Genomic DNA, 21947 nt, shown 5'->3' on the forward strand with positions numbered 1-21947 from the left:
AGCCCCCAGGATGTTGATAGTGGGGGATTCAGCGATGGTAATGCCGTTGAATGTCAAGGGGAGATGGTTAGATTCTCTCTTGTTGGAGATGTCATTGCCTGGCACTTGTGTGCCGCGAATGTTACTTGCCACTTATCAGCCCAAGCCTGGATATTGTCCAGGTCTTGCTGCATTTCTACACGGACTGCTTCAGTATCTGAGGAGTCACGAATGATGCTGAACATTGTGCAATCATCAGCGAACATCCCCACTTCTGACCTTATGATTGAAGGAAGGTCATTGATGAAGCAGCTGAAGATGGTTGGGCCTAGGACACTACCCTGAGGAATTCCTGCAGTGATGTCCTGGAGCTTAGATGATTGACCTCCAACAACCACAACCATCTTCCTTTGCGCTAGGTATGACCCCAGCCAGCAGAAGGTTTTCCCCCTGATTCCCATTGACCTCAGTTTTGCTCAGGCTCCTTGATGCAATACTCGGTCAAATGCTGCCTTGATGTCAAGGGCAGTCACTCTCACCTCACCTCTTGAGTTCAGCTCTTTTGTCCATGTTTGAACCAAGGCTGTAATGAGGTTAGGAGCTGAGTGGCCCTGGCGGAACCCAAACTGAGCATCACTGAGCAGGTTATTGCTAAGCAAGTGCTGCTTAATGGCACTGTTGATGACACCTTCCATCACTTTACTGATGATTGAGAGTAGGCTGATGGGGCCTAGATATGCCATCCTCCTGGGTTACAAGGACTTAGCTGAAACGTGCCTGGATCAGATAGTCCCCAACGTTGATGGTATCCTGACGAGACCCTCAAGTCATGCAGCGAGTCTGGCCACTTCCCTGTTCTGCATCTTCATCCTAATCTTCCACCTCCTGCTCCTCCTCTTCCTCCAATGAGCTGTGTCATTCAAGGGCCTCACTTTCTTCAAGGTCCACTACTCTCTAGAGGGCCATTTTATGGAGAGTGCAGTAAACCACCACAACGTGCAACACCCTCGCAGCAGTGTCCTCCAGGGCACTCCCTGACCGGTTCCTGCACTGCCCGAGTGCGTACAGACCATTCTCCCCACAGTCTCTACAAACCCAATGGCACCTATGTGTCAATGGCTGAGTGTCCCTCTCAGCCATGCTTCCTCTTATGGGCCCACGTAATATCATGCTGCGGCCAAGACTGGCTCCCTGCTGAGTTGCTGCCTCAATGCACCTGGTCTGTTCCTGATCCAGCGTGCAACCCATGCACCCCACCAAATTTCCAAAGTGGCCCTTAATAAGCTGACAATGAGCTCGTTACAGGATTAATTGGCCTCATTCCCAAAGCAGGCGGGTTTCCAGGACCCACCTTCCCCCGTCCTGAGGAAAATCGCCAGCGGCAGGAACGATGACATAAAACTGGCATGCTGGCTGGCAGCGCTAATTTTCGTGCCCCCCCCCCCAACCTCCATGCCTGCCCCAATGGGTAACTAAAAATCCTGCCCATTAACTCTGTTTCTCTCTCCACAGATGCTGCCTGGCCTGCGGAATATTTTCAGCATTTTCTGTCAACTCTTACCCTATAGCAGGCTATGCCAACTCCTAGCCAGGACAGACAGGATGGTGCTCTCTGGGAGGCAAAGAGGTAGGTAGATTTGGCTGATTTGTACTGAAAAAACACATTAGAAACAACAATCAGATGGTTTATAAATATAAATAAACTGTCAATATAAATAAGGCCCCTCTGTAACACAGATAGTGCCTGGTTTCCAATATGCCTGGCGTAATTAGGCTTTTTCGTGGTGACCACTCATCGTGTAATTTACTGCAGTGGAATATGGTACTGAGCCTCAAATTTTGGAAGAGGTATGGTGCATGAGAGGATTTAGAGGTTACAAAGGTGGAATCAAAGGTTACGCATCCTTAGAGATAAATAGCTCTTCTTAACAAATTTCAATTTAACCACTGGATTGAGTTCTATGTGGTGCTCAGATTTTCCAAGTTCCTTTAACAAATGTGGATACATCAAGCTTTTGCAAATCCATTCAAAGAAATGTGCGAGGCACTGAGCTGAGCCCCGGCAAACCTGGGCTCCAAGGAGGCAGTACAACTGGTTACATATCAGGACAGTTGGTGGTAATGCACTCAAAACCTGCACACAAAAGTAGTGGAACATTCAATATATTTGTTGGAGGGTATGCAGGAGCACTGGTTAATAATAACCTCTCAACTAATAGGACAGGAAGGGCTGAAAATGTATCACTGGGGTGGGTGGATGGGGCCAAATCTGAAAAGATTCCTTGCGGGGACAGAAAACTGAAGGGAGGCAGGATGTGGAGGAGCAAGGTCAGTGTCGCTTGGGTGAGAGGCTGGATCAAAGGCAGAAGGAAAACTGTGAGTGATGCAGAAAGAGCAATTGGTCTTCATACTGAAACCAGTACATGGCTGTGGCAGACACTAAGAGGGGACCAGACAAAAACCGACAGTGAATATCAGAAGAAGGCGCACCCACTTGGGCTCCAAGGAGGCAGTACAACAGGTTACATATCAGGACAGTTGGTGGTAATGCACTCAAAACCTGCACACAAAAGTAGTGGAACATTCGATATATTTGTTGGAGGGTATTCAGGAGCACTCAGGAAAATGTATATGCATTATTAGGGTGCAGAATTAGATCCAATACAATAATCATTTTTATTTAGCTGTCAGTCAAAATTCTTTACTAAAATAAAAGCAAAATACTGCGGATGCTGGAAATCTGAAATAAAAACAAGAAATGCTGGAAATACTCAGCAGGTCTGGCAGCATCTGTAGAGGGAGAAGCAGAGTTAACGTTTCGGGTGCCAGTTCCGAAGAAGGGTCACTGACCCGAAACATTAACTCTGCTTCTCCCTCTACAGATGCTGCCAGACCTGCTGAGTATTTCCAGCATTTCTTGTTTTTAAATCAAAATTCTTTGGTGGGCTACGATTGGGAGACGTGTTGTAGCCGTAGTCCCAAAGAACCATTGGCATCTTTCTGCATTACAGAGAGACAGTTGGTAATGTATAGCTTGAGGGGTACCACTCAAGTGTGGGGCAAGGTGAGAAAGCAGGTCTCAATGAACTACCACAGCCAGTACAGGGACTGAACCCGCAATGTCTTTCTGCATTCCATTCCAGCCGACTGAGCTAACCAATCCCCAATTGGAGGGTGGCGGGGGCGGAGGGGGATGGGGGTGGGGGGAGTGGAAGTGACATATCAGAGGCCCTACAAAAAGAACAGTGTGTTCTCTACATTTTTCAGCTACAGAATGTCCTTGGGTTCCAAATAAAAAATCAGAATAAATTATTTACTTCTTTGTAGTTACTTACTGTTACTCTGACATCCTGAACATTATGCCTATGTGGCTGTATATTTAAGGAAGAATTGTGCCCAACCACCTAAAAGGTCTGAATACTGTATCAGCACTCATTTTTGTCACTATTTTTATGTGATGGGCAGACATAATTGGTACTGCAAGTACTTGTGGACACTTCTAAAATGGAATTTCCCATAAACATTGCATAATGGAGGTGTTTTCAATGCATTTTGAATTGCAATGTTGCAAGCTACCCATCAATGTTAATACGTAATAGATAGGTTGTTGTGTTGCCTTCCAGTAATCTACAGCAGATTAGATTCTTATAAATTACTATGATTGCATGACAAATTTAATCCTTTAGCAAAGTCATAAGTAAGATAAACGTTATTTTTAATTATGTTTTAATTAACAAGTTACTAAATTAAATGTTATTTTTAATACTGCTTTATATATTGGAAGAAAGGTATCATGAGAGTAACTAAGATGAAATCATTTCTTTCCAGCTTCAAATGACAATTACATGGGAAAATAAATAATTAAAAATGCCATCTGAACCCTTCAGTGAGATCGTTTTCTTTTAATGATTCCCACTCATGTATATTTTCTGTGAAATCAAAATAATTACTAAACTGTCCTTACTGATTGAATCTTTTCTTCCTGAATCTTTTCTTCCTGCAGATAGATGGAGCCTAGTCTTAAGCAGATGGAGTGCATGTCAAATGCATCATTCACATAACATATGGCACGTTCAAAATATTCCTTCGCCTTGGTGTAGTTTTTTTTCATATAGTTTAGATGTCCCAGCAAAGCCCATAGATCTGGATTCTGAAACAGCAAAGTTGTCAGGAAATTCAGACTTCAGCTTCCAGTGCAAGAGAACAGAAGATTATTAATGAAAAATGGTTGGTTTTCTATAAAATAAACAATTAAGATATATTAGAAACTGCAGACTTCCAAGTTATTTACTAGTATCATAGGCCTGGATTTTGCAGTAGTAATGATGGTGAAACTGTCAGTGTTCGCTGTCATTACTCCTCTGAAACTGACAGCAACTACTAGAGTCTGTATTTGCGCAGTTTAACACGGATATCCAGATGTTGCTGTCAGTGATTTTATACTTCTTGATGGAGTGTGTTGTTGATGTCTCCCTAGAGTACAAACAAGTATGTCACTGAACCAATGAGAACTTGCCTTTCTATACTATTAGTCTTGTTGCTGAAAACCTGTGGAGAATTACACCTTGTTGAATGAGGTATAACTGGGTTTTTAGCAGTGTACTAAGTTCATAATTACTGCTGAACAGCATCAATGGCTCTGAAAAACTAATTTTATATGTGTGGAATGTCAAATCTCTCCATTATGATAAACATACGAACTAGAAACAGGAGTAGGTTATTCAGCCCCTCATGCCTGCTCCACCATTCTATGGCTGATCTGTTTGTGGACTCAACTCCACTTTCCTGCCTCCCCCGATACCCTTTGACTCCTTTGTTTGTCAAGAATCTGTCTACCTCTGTCTTAAAAACATTCAATGAACCTGCCTCCACCACTCTCTGGAGAAGAGTTCCACAGACTCACAACCCTCTGAGAGAAAAAAAATTCTCCTCATCTCTGTCTTAAATGGGAGACCCCTTATTTTTAAACTGTGCCCCCCTAGTTTTTGTCTTTCCTACAAGGGGAAGCATCCTTTCGACATCCACCCTGTCAAGTCCCCTCAGGATCTTATATGTTTCAATAAGATCACCTCTCATCCTTCTAAACTCCAATGAATACAGAGCCAACCTGTCCAACCTTTCCTCATTAGATAACCCTCTCATCCCAGGAATCAGTCGAGTGACCCTTCCCTGAACTGCTTCCAATGCAATTTTATCCTTTCTTAAGGAGACCAATACTATACACAATACTCTAGATATGGTTTCACCAATGCCCTGTACAACTGTAGCAAAACATCTCTACTTTTATATTCCATTCCCCTTGCAATAAACAACAATGCATTTGCCTTCTTAATCACTTGCTGTACCTGCATACTAACCTTTTGTATTTTGTTTACTAGGACACCCAGATCCCTCTGCATCTCAGAGTACTGCAACATCTCTGCATTTTAATAATATGTTGCTTTTCTATTTTTCTGGCCAAAGTGAATAAGTTCACTCTTTCCCACATTATACTCCATCTGCCAAATCTTTGCCCACTCACTTAACCTATCTATATCCCTTTGCAGAATCCTTACGTCCTCTTCACAACTTACTCTCCTAACTTTGTGTCATCAACAAATTTAGCAATTTAAAAATTCCACATATTTTTAAAAAGTTTGCTTATGATATTTCATTTTCTACCTTAACCCCATCTCATAATATTTATTTTGATCTCTGTAAAATGATTGTTAAAAAATGAAGGATAGTCAGTGCTTTTAACTTCCTGGTTTGCTGTCTGTGAGAATACTTCAATGTGAGTGGCTGCTTATCCTGCTTGATGGCATCACTGTTGCTGAATGCTTGGAGATCCCCTTTGACTTGGAGTCAGATTCAAACTAATGATGGCAAAGGGGAAATCTATGCCACAGAGATTGCTATATATTTGTGGACAGCCTTCTTCAATGTCAGCCACGAGTGCCCTGCTTCGTTGCCGATTGCAAAATCCAGGCCATAGTTTCTGCCCACTCTTCAGCGTATGCATTATTTATCTAACTTCATTTGATTTATACCACAATTTGGTCTTAGATGTTGCTGTTGACCTCCAGTTCCTCAGAGGTCATGCTACGTCTGAGAAATCGTATAAGGTTGAAATATGTACCCTGCAAACAAACCAACAGTTCTCAAAGCATACATGTAGAAGAAAGTTTAATAAAATAAAGTTCACTTTTAACCAGTAAACAATTTAACCAGAAATTAACTATACAAGCAACCCTAAGATTAAAATGTTTGTATATATTTTAAAATATTGACCCTAAAAGCAAGGATAATCCCTTGCTACTTTGCTACTGAAATAGTCTGGAACATCAGGGGCATTTCCAAATGCAACAAAGGTGGTTAGAACATACAAGGAACACCAGTAATTATATAGATGGTTAGTATTCTTACAGCATTCTGTCTACTGTGCTTTATTTTCTGTCCTTATAAGAAAGAAAATGGATGACAAAGGTCTCAGTAGAAAATCAGAGCACACCTCCAAAGGACTTCGCTCAGTTTTGCACAGCATGAATAAGTTAGACCATCTATTTGTACTGTTGACTTCCTCATACTTTGAAATTACCTTATACTCCACATAAATGGAGTAGATCCAGTTGGCCAACAATTGAGACAATAGTAAAATCTTAACAACTTCAAGAGGACAGACAGGTTGGTGGAATGGGAAGATACGTGGCAGATGAAATTTAATGTGGAGAAGTGTGAAATGATACATTAGGAAGAATGAGGAAAAGCAATATAAAATAAGGGATACAATTCCAAAGGGGATGCAGAGACAAAGGGATCTGGGGGTATATGTGCACAAATCATTGCAGTTGGCAGGGCAGGTTGAGACAGCAGTAAATAAGGCCTATGGGATCCTGGGTTTGATAAATAGAAGCATAGAGTACAAAAGCAAGGAAGTTACAGTGAACCTTTATTGATTGGCACCCCATCAATAAACATTCACTCCCTCCATCACTGATGCACAGTGGCAGCAGTGTGTACCATCTACAAGATGCACCACAGCAACGCACCAAGGCTCCTTAGACAGCACCTTCCAAACCCGCGACCTCTACCATCTAGCAAGGCAAGGCAGCAAATGCATGGGAATACCACCACCTGCAAGTTCTCCTCCAAATCACACACCATCCTGACTTGGAACTATATCGCTGTTCCTTCAATGTCGCTGGGTCAAAATCCTGGAACTCCCTGTTGTGGATACATGTATGCACAGTAATACTATTTTATGATATGAAGTCCAGTGTTCTGAAGCATATATTCTTTGTTTGGCTTTTGTGTTTGACAGGCTGTTTTGACGTCCGCTTGTAACAGGAGACACAGTTCATTCAAAGCCTCTTCAAAGAAATGTCACCTCTTTAAGTAGACCTCTTCTGATAAATTCATAAGGAACATGGTGGTCTATAGACTCTGGAAGGAGGCTACTTCAGAGTTCTCTTTTTGTCCTTTAGTGTAGCCTTATCCCTTGTGCCTCTCTCATTTTCTCTTCCTCCTGCTCATGTTCTGCCTTACATAAGGACATGTATGGGAATGGCTATTATGCACCACATGGTCAGAGCTCCATGACAGAGGGTGGGGAAGAAAAAGATTTCCCTGTCTGACACTGCTGAAAGGCAGTGCATAGAATCCTGACTTCACAGTACAGCTGAGAAAATGTTTTTCTCATTGTTTTAGTCAAAGATGATATTTTAGACAAAAACTGCGCAGCCTGTGACATAATCACTGCTCTGGTTTGTCAAGTCATGCGGAAAACTTATCCGGCTTTATTAAGTTCAGTATTGTAGTACAATTCTGGCATAAATAATAGAAATTCTGCGATAGCAGGTTTTATCTTCATTATCTTGCCATTTATGTACCTGCAATACTTTGGGATCAGGTGCATCTTATGCTGGCACTCAGTTTCACCAAACTTTAGTGTGTATTTTAGAAAAGGCGTGACCCTTGCAGATCTGCCTTTCACCCCGAATTTTGGCTTCTCTACATTGGATATGCCATTTTTGCTCTCAAAAGATGTAGAATTTCGAGCCCAGAATCTCAAGTTCTTTGTCCCCCACAACCCATACCCTCCCCACAACCAGTTTTGTTTTCTCTCCAGAAAGCTGTGATTTATGTAGAGATTATGGTTCCATGGGCACTGTCAGCTCTCCAGTACCTTACCTGAATGATCATTCTTCATGTGACAAGGTCCCACATGGCAGACTGGTCACAAAAATAAAATCCCATGGGATTTAGTTAAATGCAGCCAACCAAATTGGCTCAGTGGCAGGAAACAAAGGGTAATTGTTGATGGCTGTTTTAGCAACTGGAGGGCTGTTTCCAGTGGTGTTCCACAGGGCTCAGTACTGGGTCCCCTGCTTTTTGTGGTTAGAAAGGGAGTTTTCAAGAAGTCAAAAAAATTACTATTGTTCCGATTCCTGATTTTGTGGTATATATAAATAATTTGGACGTAAATGTAGGGGGCATGATCAAGAAGTTTGCAGACAACACAAAGATTGGCCGTGTGGTAGATAGCGAGGAGGACAGCTGTCGGCTGTAGGAAGATATTGATGGTCTGGTCAGATGGGCAGAAAAGTGGCAAATGGAATTCAACCTGGAGAAGTGTGAGGTGATGCATTTGGGGAGGTCAAACAAGGCAAAGGAATCCACGATTAATGGGAAAATACTCAGAAGTGTAAAGAAAGTTAGGGACCTTGGAGTGAATGTCCACAGATCCCTGAATGTAGCAGGACAGGTCGATAAGGTGGTTAAGAAGGCATGTGGAATCCTTTCCTTATAAGAGCAGGGAGGGTAGGCTGGAACTGTATAAGTCATTGGTTAGGCCACAACTTGAGTACTGTGTGCAGTTCTGGTCACCTCATTACAGAAAGGATGTAATTGCACTAGAGAGGGTACAGAGGAGATTTACAAGGATGTTGCCAGGACTGGAAAAATGCAGCTATGAGGAAAGATTGGATAGGCTGGGGTTGTTCTCCTTGGAACAGAGAAGGCTGAGGGGAGATCTGATTGAAATGTACAAAATTTTGAGAGGCCTGGATAGAGTGGAGGTAAAGGGTCTATTCACCTTAGCAGAGAGGTCAGTGAGGGGGCATAGATTTAAAGTGATTGATAGAAAAATTAGAGGGGAGATGAGGAAAAACCTTTTCACATAGATGGTGGTGGGGATTTGGAACTCACTGCGTGAAAGGGTAGTTGAGGCAGGGACCCTCAACTCATTCAAAAGGAATCTGGATATGCACCTTAAGTGCTGTAATCTGGAGGGCTACAGACCAAATGCTGGAAGGTGGGATTAGAATAGGTGGATCGTTGTTCGGCCGGCACAGACATGATGGACCAAGTGGCCTCTTTCTGTGCCTTAAACTTTCTATGATTCTACGTCATACAGCCATAGATTCATAGAGTCATTTACGGCACAGACATGCAGAGTATGCAACAGATGCCACTATGCACCAATCAGGAATAGGAACAATAGTAATTTTTTTGACTTCTTGCCTGGCAATACTGAAACTACTCTTGGCATTCCAAAAGTACCCTGGTATATTGCACCATGTATTTACCCATTGAGAATTTGGGCTATTTGAATGGCTTATTGCTATATGAAAACTCCACACTTCCTTTAACATGTCGGCTGGAATTCAATTCCATGATCCTGCTTGAAATTTGATATGAGATCTACCATTCAGCCAGGATCTTCCTCCCCCAACCTCCACTGGCACCACTGCTGGCCAGTCTTTCCTAGGGAGGTGGTGGTGCAGTGGTAATGTCACTAGATTAAACTTCTAGACCTCAAGCTAATGTTCTGGGGACATGGGTTCAAATCCACCATGGCAGATAAATTAAAAGCTAGTCTAATGGTGACCATTGTTGATTGTTGTAAAAACTAATCTAGTTCACTACTGTCCTTCAGGAAAGGAAATCTGCTCTCCTTACCTGGTCTGGCCTTCATATGACTCCAGATCCACAGCAATGTGGTTGACTCTAAAATGGCCTAGCAAGCCACTCAGTTCAAAGCCAATTATCGATGTGTTTTGCCAATGCCCATATCCCACAAATAAATAAAAAATCCAAAGCATTGTTTGGAAGGTGTGGTAGGTCCCAAGAAGCAGCAATAAAAGCCCTGATGGAGGGACAGGGGTCTTTATAGCAGCCTCCTCTAACAAAGTACATTCCATCTGACATGGCTTATATTTTTGGGTTCAGATCATTACCATAGACCCAATGTTCCCTTAGATCCACTCCTTGGTAAGGTCCTATAACCAGAAGCATTGGAGACAACGACCATCAGCTGTGGAGTCTGTCCAAGAACAGACAGAAGACTTGCAGCCAGCAATATCCTGCAGTGCTACCTAGGGCAGGGCCTTCATCCCAAAAGGGAACGGCAATGGGTGCGTAATTTCACGTCGCCAGCTGGCATGCCAGTTTGCTGGCACCAGACTACCCGAGCCATTTTCTGAAAACCAGATTGAGGATGAAATGGCTACCTGTCCGCAAGCGCCAGGTAGCATGTTCAGCTAATTCAGAGGCCAATTAAGGCCAATGATCAGAAGTCGAGTGGAATTTTCTAGTTGGCCTGCAGGCTCCCCGTGGTGGCAACATGGCAGCTACCTCCAACAGCAGACTGCAGCTCCTTCTGTGCTGGAGGGCCTTCTATTGATCCTCCAACTTCAAAAGCCCGCCCGCTGTCCTTAATTGGATGGCCAGTGTGCACTCTGGTCAGTAATTGGACAACTGAGGTAAAATTCATGTCTAAAGGCCTCAAAATGACTATGACATGGTGTGGGGTCACGACCCAAAAGCAAGATCCTGTCCCTAATCTCTCTCTTTCTGAGGGTTGCTAATCATGACTCACGCGATGAGATCCTTATGGGACAAAGCAAAGAAACAGGCCCCAAGAACTACCTGAGCCTGTATGGGGGATTGAACCTGTGTTGGCATTATTTTGCATCACACTTTAGCCAAGTAAGCTAACCAACTCCTGCCCCTAACCTCAACCTCCGAAAACATACATGCTGCTGGATGTTTTAAGGGAGAAATCTGGTGATTGTGCCAAAGCTTTTCACAGCACCAGCAGGAAGCAAGATGTCAAAGGAGAGCTGGAAGCCTGTGTTGTGATATGTATTTGTTAGTATGTTAAATATTATCATTTAAATATATGTTTATGCTAATATGTGTGCCATCACAGGAAGTAATGCAATGTCATGTGATTCAGTTCTCTTGCACAGCCAGTTAGCATGTGTTAGCTGAAGCAACAAGAAGCCTCCATTAAAGATCTATGTTCAACCTTTATGCCTGCTCTTCAGCTTCATTTGTATTAATCTAGGAAGAAAGAAATAATACATGGTAGCAACGACAGCATTGATCAGTAGCTGAAAAACAACAATTCAAGTCCAAACCTTGTCTAAAGTGCTGTGACCAGATCATAGCTCTCATATCGGGATTGAAGGCAATTTAGGCGCATTCCTAGTTGGTAAGACAAAAATAATTGGTATTTTCAGCCTCAGAGATCAGCGTAGCGTTGTGTTTTGGTGTGGATTACTTCCCACTGTCATCACATTTGCACACCATAAGCCGACTCCGATGCCTGAGCCCTTCCCACCTCCAAGCTCACAAGCCCATGCTGCAACAGAACAGCTCAGGGTGTGGCTTCTGCTCAGCTCTGTGGGCATCGCAGCTTGCTGCAACTTTTAAAGCAAGGCTTGCTCCTCAGGAGAAAAGAGTAGAAGGCTGAGGCAATGGCAGCTAGATTTCAAGAGATCAACTGGAAAGTATCTGATGTCCCAGGTGAGTTCAAACTGTTCAAGAAGAGGACTGAACAATGTTTCCTAGATCACAAGTTTGTGGATGCAGATGAACAGGCTGTAAAAGTCAGGATCACCATAGGAAACCAAGGTCTGCGCAGAATCAATACATCTGGTTTATCTGATGCTGACATGAAGGATCCATCAAAATTATGGGCAACATTAGAAAATCAGCTTAAGATTAAAGTCAACTTCAGAATACACCACCTGGAACCCATGCAGTGTAGACAAAGAGCTTGGATGACTTTGTTAACTGACACAGAGAGAAAGCAAAAGAATGTGACCTCTCTGATACTGAACTCTCAGAATAAATTATGGAGTTGGTTATCGCCTCCACTCCTATTGAGGTGTTCCAGGAAGACCTCCTGGAAAAGCCGAAGGGACACAGTGTGGAGAGCATACTAGAGGACAGACGCAGATACGAGGCAATTATCGCAAGGAGACAATGTTTGCGAGCCTTAGGGTGCGAAATGCCTGTCGGAACAATATCCAAAGCAGTCAGCCAGAGCAAGGAGTGCAGTAACTGTGAACTGTCCCACCAACTGCGTAGATGCCCGGTATATGCAGACATGGGTAAGGTATACAGGCTTAGAGAGCACTGGGCCAAACTTTGCAGAAAGTCCAGCAGCAGGAAGGCGGGAAGAAGCCAGAGCGGGCAGCTCAAACCGTGGAAGTACACCACTCAGAGGTGAAGAGAGGCGAGACACTTCCAGGCATCGCCAAGGGCATAGATCCATCCACAAAATGGGGAAATGCCTGACCAAAATGGATGAGGTGGATTGAGGTGAAGACATCAAAGGTGAACAGCTATTTCACACGGTCACCTTAGAGGAACAGGTCCATTCCGTTAACAAAGTGGAAGCTTTTGCAACACTCCAGATCGTCTGCCCAAATAAGGCTGGATGGCATCAACTGAGAGTGAAGATTGACACAGGTGCAAGTGCCAACACTCTACCTTTCCCCATTCTCAATGACATGTACCTCTAGATATGGAAGTCTGTGGTCCAATCCACAAGTATGAAGCTTAAGGCATACAATAGCTCTGGAATGCAGGTACAAAGAGTCAACATGGTCTATTCAGATATTCTACATAGTGGATGTGTCAGGACCAGCAGTAGCAGAGCTGCCAGAGTGCAACAAACTTAACATGGTCACCATCCATGAGCTGACCCAGTCAGAAGATCACAGCAGGCAAAATAGGTGCATACCCATTGGATCGGTACAAGACCTCCAAAGGTTGTACCCGGACCGGTTTCTATTCAAACCTCCTTGCTGCGTACATAACGACCTTCTCAGAGAAGGCATCTCCACTAAGATAACTGCTGAAGAAAGACAAGCCATTTCTATGGCAGGACGATCACCAACACGCTTTTGATGCGTTGAAACAAGCACTGTCAGTTGAGTCGCATCTTCAATACGATGACCCTCAGAAGACAACAACATTAGAAGTGGATGCATCACAGAAAGGTTTTGGTGCATGTCTTCTTCAAGATGGCAGGCCTGTCACATTTGATTAAAAATGTCTGTCGCCAGCACAAGCAAATTACTCCTTTATCGAACGAGAAACTCTTGCTCTTGTCTTCGGGATCACCAGGTTCCTCGCATATGCATTCAGGAAAGTGTTCACTGTCGTGACAGATCAGAAGCCGCAGGAGATGATCTGGAGAAAACTGCTCACGTGTGCACTGCCTTGATTCTAGAGGTTAATCATCAAGATTCAGGGCTACAATTGTGATGTCAGATACAACCCGATAGTCAGAAAGTCCTATCAGGCACTCTAAGTAGACTGCTCAACCCTGGGAATGCATGAGACATACCACTCGACTTCCAGGTGGATGAAGTCTGTGCAAGGTTGGAGGATGTCTTTTTTTATAATTGGTCTATGGGATGTGGGCATTTCTGGCTAGGCCAGAATTTATTGCCCATCCCTAATTGCCCTTGAGAATGTGGTGGTGAGCTGCCTTCTTGAACTGCAGCAGTCCATATGGGGTAGGTACACCCACAGTGCAGTGAGGAAGGGAGTTCCAGGATTTTGACCCAGCGACAGTGAAGGAACGGCGATATAGTTCCAAATCAGGATGGTGTGTGGCTTGGAGGGAAACTTGCAGGTGGTGGTGTCCCCATGCATTTGCTGCCCTTGTCCTTCTCAATGGTACAGGTCACGGGTTTGGAAGGTGCTGTCTAAGGAGCCTTGGTGCATTGCTGCAGTGCATCTTGTAGATGGTGCACACTGCTGCCACTGTGTGTCGGTGGTGGTGGGGGTGAATGTTTGTGGAAGGGTGCCAATCAAGCGGGCTGCTTTGTCCTAGATAGTGTTGAGATTCCTGAGTGTTGTTGGAGCTGCACCCATCCAGGCAAGTGGAGAGTATTCCATCACACTCCTGACTTGTGCCTTGTAGATGATGGACAGGCTTTGGGGAGTCAGGAGGTGAGTTACTCGCCGCAGGATTCCTAGCCTCTGACCTGCTCTTGTAGCCACGGTGTTTATATGGTTACTCCAGTTCAGTTTCTGGTCAATGGTAACCCCAAGGATGTTGATAGTGGGGTATTCAGCGATGGTAATGCCATTGAATGTCAAGGGGAGATGGTTAGATCCTCTCTTGTTGGAGATGGTCATTGCCTGGCACTTGTGTGGCACAAATGTTACTTGCCACTTATCAGCCCAAGCCTGGATATTGTCCCGGTTTTGCTCCATTTCTATGCGGACTGCTTCAGTATCTGAGGAGTTGAGAATGGTGCTGAACATTGTGCAATCATCAGCGAACACTCCCACATCTGACCTTCTGATTGAAGGAAGGTCATTGATGGAGCAGCTGAAGATGGTTGGGTCTAGGCCACTACCCTGAGGAACTCCAACAACCACAAACATTTTCCTTTGCACTAGGTACGACTCTAACCAGCGAAGAGTTTTCTTCCTGATTCCCATTGACTACAGTTTTGCTAGGGCTCCTTGATGCCATACTAGGTCAAATGCTGCTTATAACGTAGATCTCATGTGCTTATGCCAAAACAACAGCGAGGAACTCCAGAGGGCAACTTTTCAAGACCCCATACTCTGAGTTCTGTGGCAGATTGTTGGTGAGCAGGGGTGCCCAACCTTTTCTCCTGGCGGGAGGAGGGGCCACATTACAATTTTTGTCCTAGATAGGGGGCTGGTGAGAAAACTTCAGTAAGATCAAAATTTACCTTACTGTCAAAACAACAAACATGCATTTTTGTGAAGAAGCTTTAAATGAGAAAACTAATTTATTGACTTACTTTCTCATCCACACTGAACATTGATTTAGTGACATACATGGCATTATTTTTGCTTGCATAATTACTCAATCTCTGCCCGCACACTTGATATAATGATGTGGAGTATTCCGGATAGATAGGTGTGATCTTGATCTCTTTCTCCACCCTCTCCCCTTCCCCACTCTCTGTCTCTCCCTGCCCCCTCTCCCCCTTCCATTCTGTCTCTCTCTCCTCCCTCTCCCTCTCCCCCTCTGTCTGTCCGTCTCTCTCTTCCCCCCTCTCTGTTTCTCTTTCCCTCTCTCTTTATCTCTCTCCCCCTCTCTACTTTTCTCTCTTCCCCCTCTGTTTCTCTCTTCTCCCCTCCCTCTGTCTGTCACTCGCTCTTTCTCCTCTTTCTGTCTCCCCGTCTGTCTGTCTCTCTCTCTCTCTCCCCCTCCCTCTGTCTGTCTCTCTCTCCCCCCTCCCTCTGTCTTTCTCTCTCTCCCCCTTCCTGCCTCTCCAACTTGCTCTCTCCCTCCCCCTCCTACACTCTCTCTGTCTCTCTCTGCTCTCTTTCGGTGGTTGTCTCTCACTCCCTGCTCTCCACTGCTGGCTCCCCACAGCCCGTTCCTCACTCTTTGCTCCCTACTCTCCACTCCCAGCTTCCCACTTACCATAAACATGGATAATAGAGGCAGGCTGTAACCGCCGCCTCTCCGCTAGGTGCAGCCATGTCGTGTGGGAGCGGGGTCCTAACAAACCTGTAACTGCCTGCCGAGGTGCCTGACATTCCAGCAGTTTACATCCATGCGCTGAATGGAAACTTTGGGAAGGTCGGACTCTGGATCGCGGGCCGTATGTTGGACAACCATGTTGTAGAGAGTTGGCCCAAGACCATTCAGGAGATCCCTACAGATCTGAGAATGTATCAAATTGGTATATCCAATGGAGTACTATTTAAAGGACGCCAAGTACTCATTCCAGCGACACTTCAGTCTGACATACTTGGACAGCTCCACCAAAGACACATGGGAATAGAAAGGATGAGACAACTTGCTCGCAAGTCAGTGTTCTGGCCTGGCATCAGTGAAGACATTGACCAGATAGTGAGATCTTGTGATGCGTGTCAGGAACACCAGGCTAGTCAACAGAAGGAAACTAGGGTCCTGAATCTAAATAAAGGAAACTATGAAGGTATGAGATGCGAGTTGGCCATGGTAGTTTGGGGAACTTTACTAAAAGGGTTGATGGTGGATAGGCAATGGATAATATTTAAAGAGCGTGTGCATGAATTACAACAATTATTCATTCCTGTCAGGCGAAAAAATAAAACTAGAAAGGTGGCTCAGCCATGGCTTACAAAAGAAATTAGGGATAGTATTAGATCCAAAGATGAGACATATAAAATTGCCAGAAAAAGCAGCAAGTCTGAGGATTGGGAGCAGTTTAGAATTCAGCAAAGGAGGACAAAGAGGTTGATTAAGACAGGGTAAAATAGAGTATGAGAGTAAACTTGTGGGGAACATAAAAACTGACTGTAAAAGCTTCTATAAATATGTCATAGAGTCATAGAGTTATACAGCACAGAAACGCCCTTCGGCCCATCGTGTCTGTGCCGGCCATCCAGCACCCAACTATTCTAATCCCATATTCCTGCACTTGGCCCGTAGCCTTGTATGCTATGGCGTTTAAAGTGCTCATCTAAATACTTTTTAAATGTTGTGAGGGTTCCTGCTTCCACCACCTCTTCAGGCAGTGCGTTCCAGATTCCAGCCACCCTCTGGGTGAAAAATGTTTTCCTCATATTCCCCCTAAACCACCTGCCCCTTACCTTAAATCTATGCCCCCGGTTATTGACCCCTCCGCTAAGGGAAAAAGTTTCTTCCTATCTAACTTATCAATGCCCCTCATAATCTTGTACACCTCAATCAGGTCCCCCCTCAGCCTTCTCTGCTCCAAGGAAAACAACCCAAGCCTTTTCAGTCTCACTTCACAGCTGAAATGCTCCAGCCCAGGCAACACCCTGGTGAATCTCCTCTACACCCTCTCCAGTGCAATCACATCCTTCCTATCGTGTGATGACCAGAACTGTACACACTACTCCAGCTGTGGCCTAACTAGCATTTTATATAGCTCCATCATAACCTCCCTGCTCTTATATTCTATGCCTTGGCTAACAAAGGCAAGTATCCCATATGCCTTCGTAACCACCTTATCTACCTGTGCTGCTGCCTTCATTGATCTATGGACAAATACACCAAGGTCCCTCTGACCCTCTGTACTTCCTAGGGTCCTACCACCCATTGTATATTCCCTTGCCTTGTTAATCCTCCCAAAATGCATTACTTCAAACTTTTCAGGATTAAGTTCCATTTGCCACTGCTCTGCCCATCTTACCAACCCATAAGGCTTTCCTCCTCACTATTTACAACACCACCAATTTTCGTGTCATCTGTGAACTTACGTATCTCCTACATTCACGTCTAAATCATTAATGTACACTACAAACAGCAAGGGTCCTAGCACCGATCCCTGTGGTATACCACTGGTCACAGGCTTCCAATCGCAAAAACAGCCCTCGACCAGTACCCTCTGCCTCCTGCCACTAAGCCAATTTTAGATCCAATTTGCCAAATTGCCCTGGATCCCATGTGAAGAGAAAAAGATTAGTGAAGACAAATGTAGGTCCCTTACAGTCAGAAACAAGGGAAATTATAATGGGGAACAAAGAAATGGCAGAACAATTAAACACATTCTTTGGTTCTGTCTTCACAAAGGAGGGCACAAATAACCTCCCAGAAATGTTAGGGAACCAAGGGTCTAATGAGAGGGAGGAACTGAAGGAAATCAGTATTAGTAAAAAGATAGTGCTAGGAAAATTAATGGGGTTAAAGACTGACAAATCTCCAGGGCCTGATAATCTACATCCCAGAGTACTAAAGGAAGTGGCCCTGGAAATAGTGGATGCATTGCTGGTCATCTTACAAAATTCTATAGACTCTGGAGCAGTTCCTACAGATTGGAGGGTAGCAAATGTAACCCCACTATTTAAAAAGGAGGGAGAGACAAAACAGGGAAATACAGACCACTGAGCCTTACATCAGTAGTGGGGAAAATGCTATTGTCTATTATAAAGGATGTGATAGCAGAACACCTGGAAAGCATAAACGGGATTGGGCAAAGTCAGCATGGGTTTACGAAAGGGAAATCATGCTTAACAAATCTACTGGAGTTTTTTGAGGATGTAAATAGTAGAATAGATTAGGGAGAACCAGTGGATGTGGTAGAACAAAGAACAAAGAACAAAGATAATTACAGCACAGGAACAGGCCCTTCGGCCCTCCAAGCCTGCGCCGATCCAGATCCTCTCTCTAAACATGTCGCCTATTTTCTAAGCTTCTGTATCTCTTTTCTTCCTGCCCATTCATGTATCTGTCTAGATACATCTTAAAAGACTCCATCGTGCCCGCATCTACCACCTCCGCTGGCAATGCGTTCCAGGTACCCACCACCCTCTGCATAAAGAACTTTCCACGCATATCCCCCCTAAACTTTTCCCCTTTCACTTTGAACTCGTGTCCTCTAGTAATTGAAACCCCCACTCTGGGAAAAAGCTTCTTGCTATCCACCCTGTCTATACCTCTCATGATTTTGTACACCTCAATCAGGTCCCCCCTCAACCTCCGTCTTTCTAATGAAAATAATCCTAATCTACTCAACCTCTCTTCATAGCTAGCGCCCTCCATACCAGGCAACATCCTGGTGAACCTCCTCTGCACCCTTTCCAAAGCATCCACATCCTTTTGATAATGTGGCGACCAGAACTGTACGCAGTATTCCAAATGTGGCCGAACCAAAGTCCTATACAACTGTAACATGACCTGCCAACTCTTGTACTCAATGCCCCGTCCGATGAAGGAAAGCATGCCGTATGCCTTCTTGACCACTCTTTTTACCTGCGTTGCCACCTTCAGGGAACAGTGGACCTGAACACCCAAATCTCTCTGGACATCAATTTTCCCCAGGACTTTTCCATTTACTGTATAGTTCACTCTTGAATTGGATCTTCCAAAATGCATCACCTCGCATTTGCCCTGATTGAACTCCATCTGCCATTTCTCTGCCCAACTCTCCAATCTATCTATATTCTGCTGTATTCTCTGACAGTCCCCTTCAGTATCTGCTACTCCACCAATCTTAGTGTCGTCTGCAAATTTGCTAATCAGTCCACCTATACTTTCCTCCAAATCATTAATGTATATCACAAACAACAGTGGTCCCAGCACGGATCCCTGTGGAACACCACTGGTCACACGTCTCCATTTTGAGAAACTCCCTTCTACTGCTACTCTCTGTCTCCTGTTGCCCAGCCAGTTCTTTATCCATCTAGCTAGTACACCTGGTGTATTTGGATTTTCAGAAAGCTTTTGCTAAGGTCCCACATAAGAGGTTAGTATGCAAAATTAAAGCACATGGGATTGGGGGTAATATACTGGCATGGATTGAGAATTGGTTGACAGACAGGAAACAGTAGGAATAAACGGGTCTATTTCCGGATGGCAGGCAGTGACTAGTGGGATACCGCAGGGATCAGTGCTTGGACCCCAGATATTCACAATATATATTAATGACTTGGGTGAGGGAACTAAATTTAACATTTCCATGTTTGCAGACGACACAAAACTGGGGCAGGGGGGAGGAAGTGAGCAGTGAGGAGGATGCAAAGAGGCTCCAATGTGATTTGGACAAGTTGGGTGAGTGGGCAAATGCATGGCAGATGCAGTATAACATGGATAAATGTGAGGTTATCCACTTTGGTTGTAAAAACAGAAAGGCAGATTATTATCTGAATGGTGATAGATTGGGAAAAGGGGAGGTGCAACGAGACCTGGGTGTCCTTGTACACCAGTCACTGAAAGCAAGCATTCAGATGCAGCAAGCAATTAGGAAGGTGAATGGTATGTTGGCCTTCATTGCAAGAGGATTTGAGTACAGGAGCAAGGATGTCTTACTGCAGTTATACAGGGCCGTGATGAGACCTCCTTATCTGAGGTCGGATGTTCTTGCCATGGAGGGAGTGCAAAGAAGATTTACTAGGCTGATTCTTGGAATGGCAGGATTGACGTATGAGGAGAGATTGGGTCGACTAGGCCAATATTCACTAGAGTTTAGAAGAATGAGAGGGGATCTCATAGAAACCTATAAAATTCTAACAGGGCTAGATGCAGGGAGGATGTTCCTGATGGCTGGGGATTCCAGAACCATGGGTCACAGTCTCAGGATACAGGGTAAGCCATTTAGAACCGAGATGAGAAGAAATTTCTTCACTCAGAGGGTGGTGAACCTGTGGAATTCTCTACCGCAGAAGGCAGTGGAGGCCAAGTCATTACATATACTCAAGAAGGAGATAGATATATTTCTTAATGCCAAAGGGATCAAGGGACATGGGGAGAAAGCGGAACAGGGTACTGAGTTAGACGATCAGCCATGATCTTTATTGAATGGCGGAGCAGGCCCAAAGGGCCGAATGGCCTACTCCTGCTCCTATTTTCTATGAGCCTCTCTAACCGCATGATATACCATCATCACCATGGAGCAAGATAACAATGCCACAATGCTGGTTGATCGCCTTGTGTATTGCTCGCAGAGAACCCCTGAGGTGAGATTGATTCATTCACAGTACCGCACCATTTGGTGTTGTCACATACAGATGTGGCTCTTTGCACACCTTGGACACCTCTGCTGGGATCCATGTCTATTCTTGCGGGTGTAGGACCCTCACCTTCTGGCCAACGTATTTTGCAGATGAAGAGACAAGAAGCAACACACCGACAACTTAGGACGATCTTCCCAAGCATAACCTTCAGGAGGTGAAGAACAACAGTTCGAGAACACACCCACATGTCATTGTCACAAGGTCTGGTCGAGTCAGCCGATGACTAGTATGGTTCCAAATGTAGACAACATCTTGAAGAGGAGTATTCCAAATGTTCTTGTTACAGTTTTACATAAATCGTGTTATTGTTGTCAATTTTATTATAGCTCATAAGGGTTGTTTATTCACATACATATTAATATTGTAGTATATGGGGTTGTCATTTAAGGGAAGGGGGATGTTGTATTTGTTAGTATGTTAAATATAATTATTTAAATATATGTTTATGCTAATATGCATGTCATCACAGGAAGTGATGCAATATCATGTGCTTCAGTTTTTCTTGTACAGCCAGTTAGCAAGTGTAAACTGAAGCAATAAGAAGCCTCTATTAAAGCTCTGTGTTCAACCTCTATGCCTGCTCTTCAGCTTCGTTTATATTAATCTAGAATAGGGCAGCACAGTAGCGCAGTGGTTAGCACCGCAGCCTCACAGCTCCAGCGACCCGGGTTCAGTTCTGGTTACTGCCTGTGCGGAGTTTGCAAGTTCTCCCTGTGACCGCGTGGGTTTCCGCCGGGTGCTCCGGTTTCCTCCCACAGCCAAAAGACTTGCAGGGTGATAGGTAAATTGGTCATTGTAAATTGCCCCTAGTGTAGGTAGGTAGTAGGAGAAGAATTGAGGGAAGGTGGGGATGTGGTAGGGAATATGGGGTTAATGTAGGATTAGTATAAATGGGTGGTTGTTGGTCGGCACAGACACAGTGGGCCGAAGGGCCTGTTTCAGTGCTGTATCTCTTACTAAATAAATAGAAAGAGATAATACAAGAGCAGGGCTGCTCTGAACTTCATCAATGCCGACCGGAGGGAGAGCAGGGTGGTCCTCTACCTGGAGGGTGGCATGAGGAGGAGGCCAGCAGCCAAAACCAAAGAGGCCTGGGTGAGATTGCTGCCGCTACTAGCGGCAGAAGCAATACGAGAGGAACCTGGATTCAGTGATGTAAAAGGTTCCATGACCTCATACGTTCTGGTGAATGCAACCCCCAACGCTCTGGACAGGTTTCAGAGCTTGCC

The 21947-nt window shown here is 44.5% G+C and overlaps 1 protein-coding gene across 3 annotated transcripts in view; it reads right to left on the reverse strand.

The window, feature by feature from the left end:
* The window catches only part of cfap70 (cilia and flagella associated protein 70), a 176552-nt gene that overhangs the window by 8911 nt on the left and 145694 nt on the right, over positions 1-21947 (reverse strand). For all 3 annotated transcript variants that reach the window (XM_068056300.1, XM_068056299.1, XM_068056298.1), the window contains 2 exons: positions 3944-4129; positions 1541-1630 (listed from right to left, as the gene is read on the reverse strand). In XM_068056300.1, the coding sequence (XP_067912401.1) occupies positions 1541-1630; positions 3944-4129 (276 nt within the window). The remainder of the gene's footprint in view (positions 1-1540; positions 1631-3943; positions 4130-21947) is intronic.

The sequence above is a fragment of the Heterodontus francisci genome, chromosome 24, assembly GCF_036365525.1.
Source record: "Heterodontus francisci isolate sHetFra1 chromosome 24, sHetFra1.hap1, whole genome shotgun sequence".
NCBI classification, from domain to species: domain Eukaryota; kingdom Metazoa; phylum Chordata; class Chondrichthyes; order Heterodontiformes; family Heterodontidae; genus Heterodontus; species Heterodontus francisci.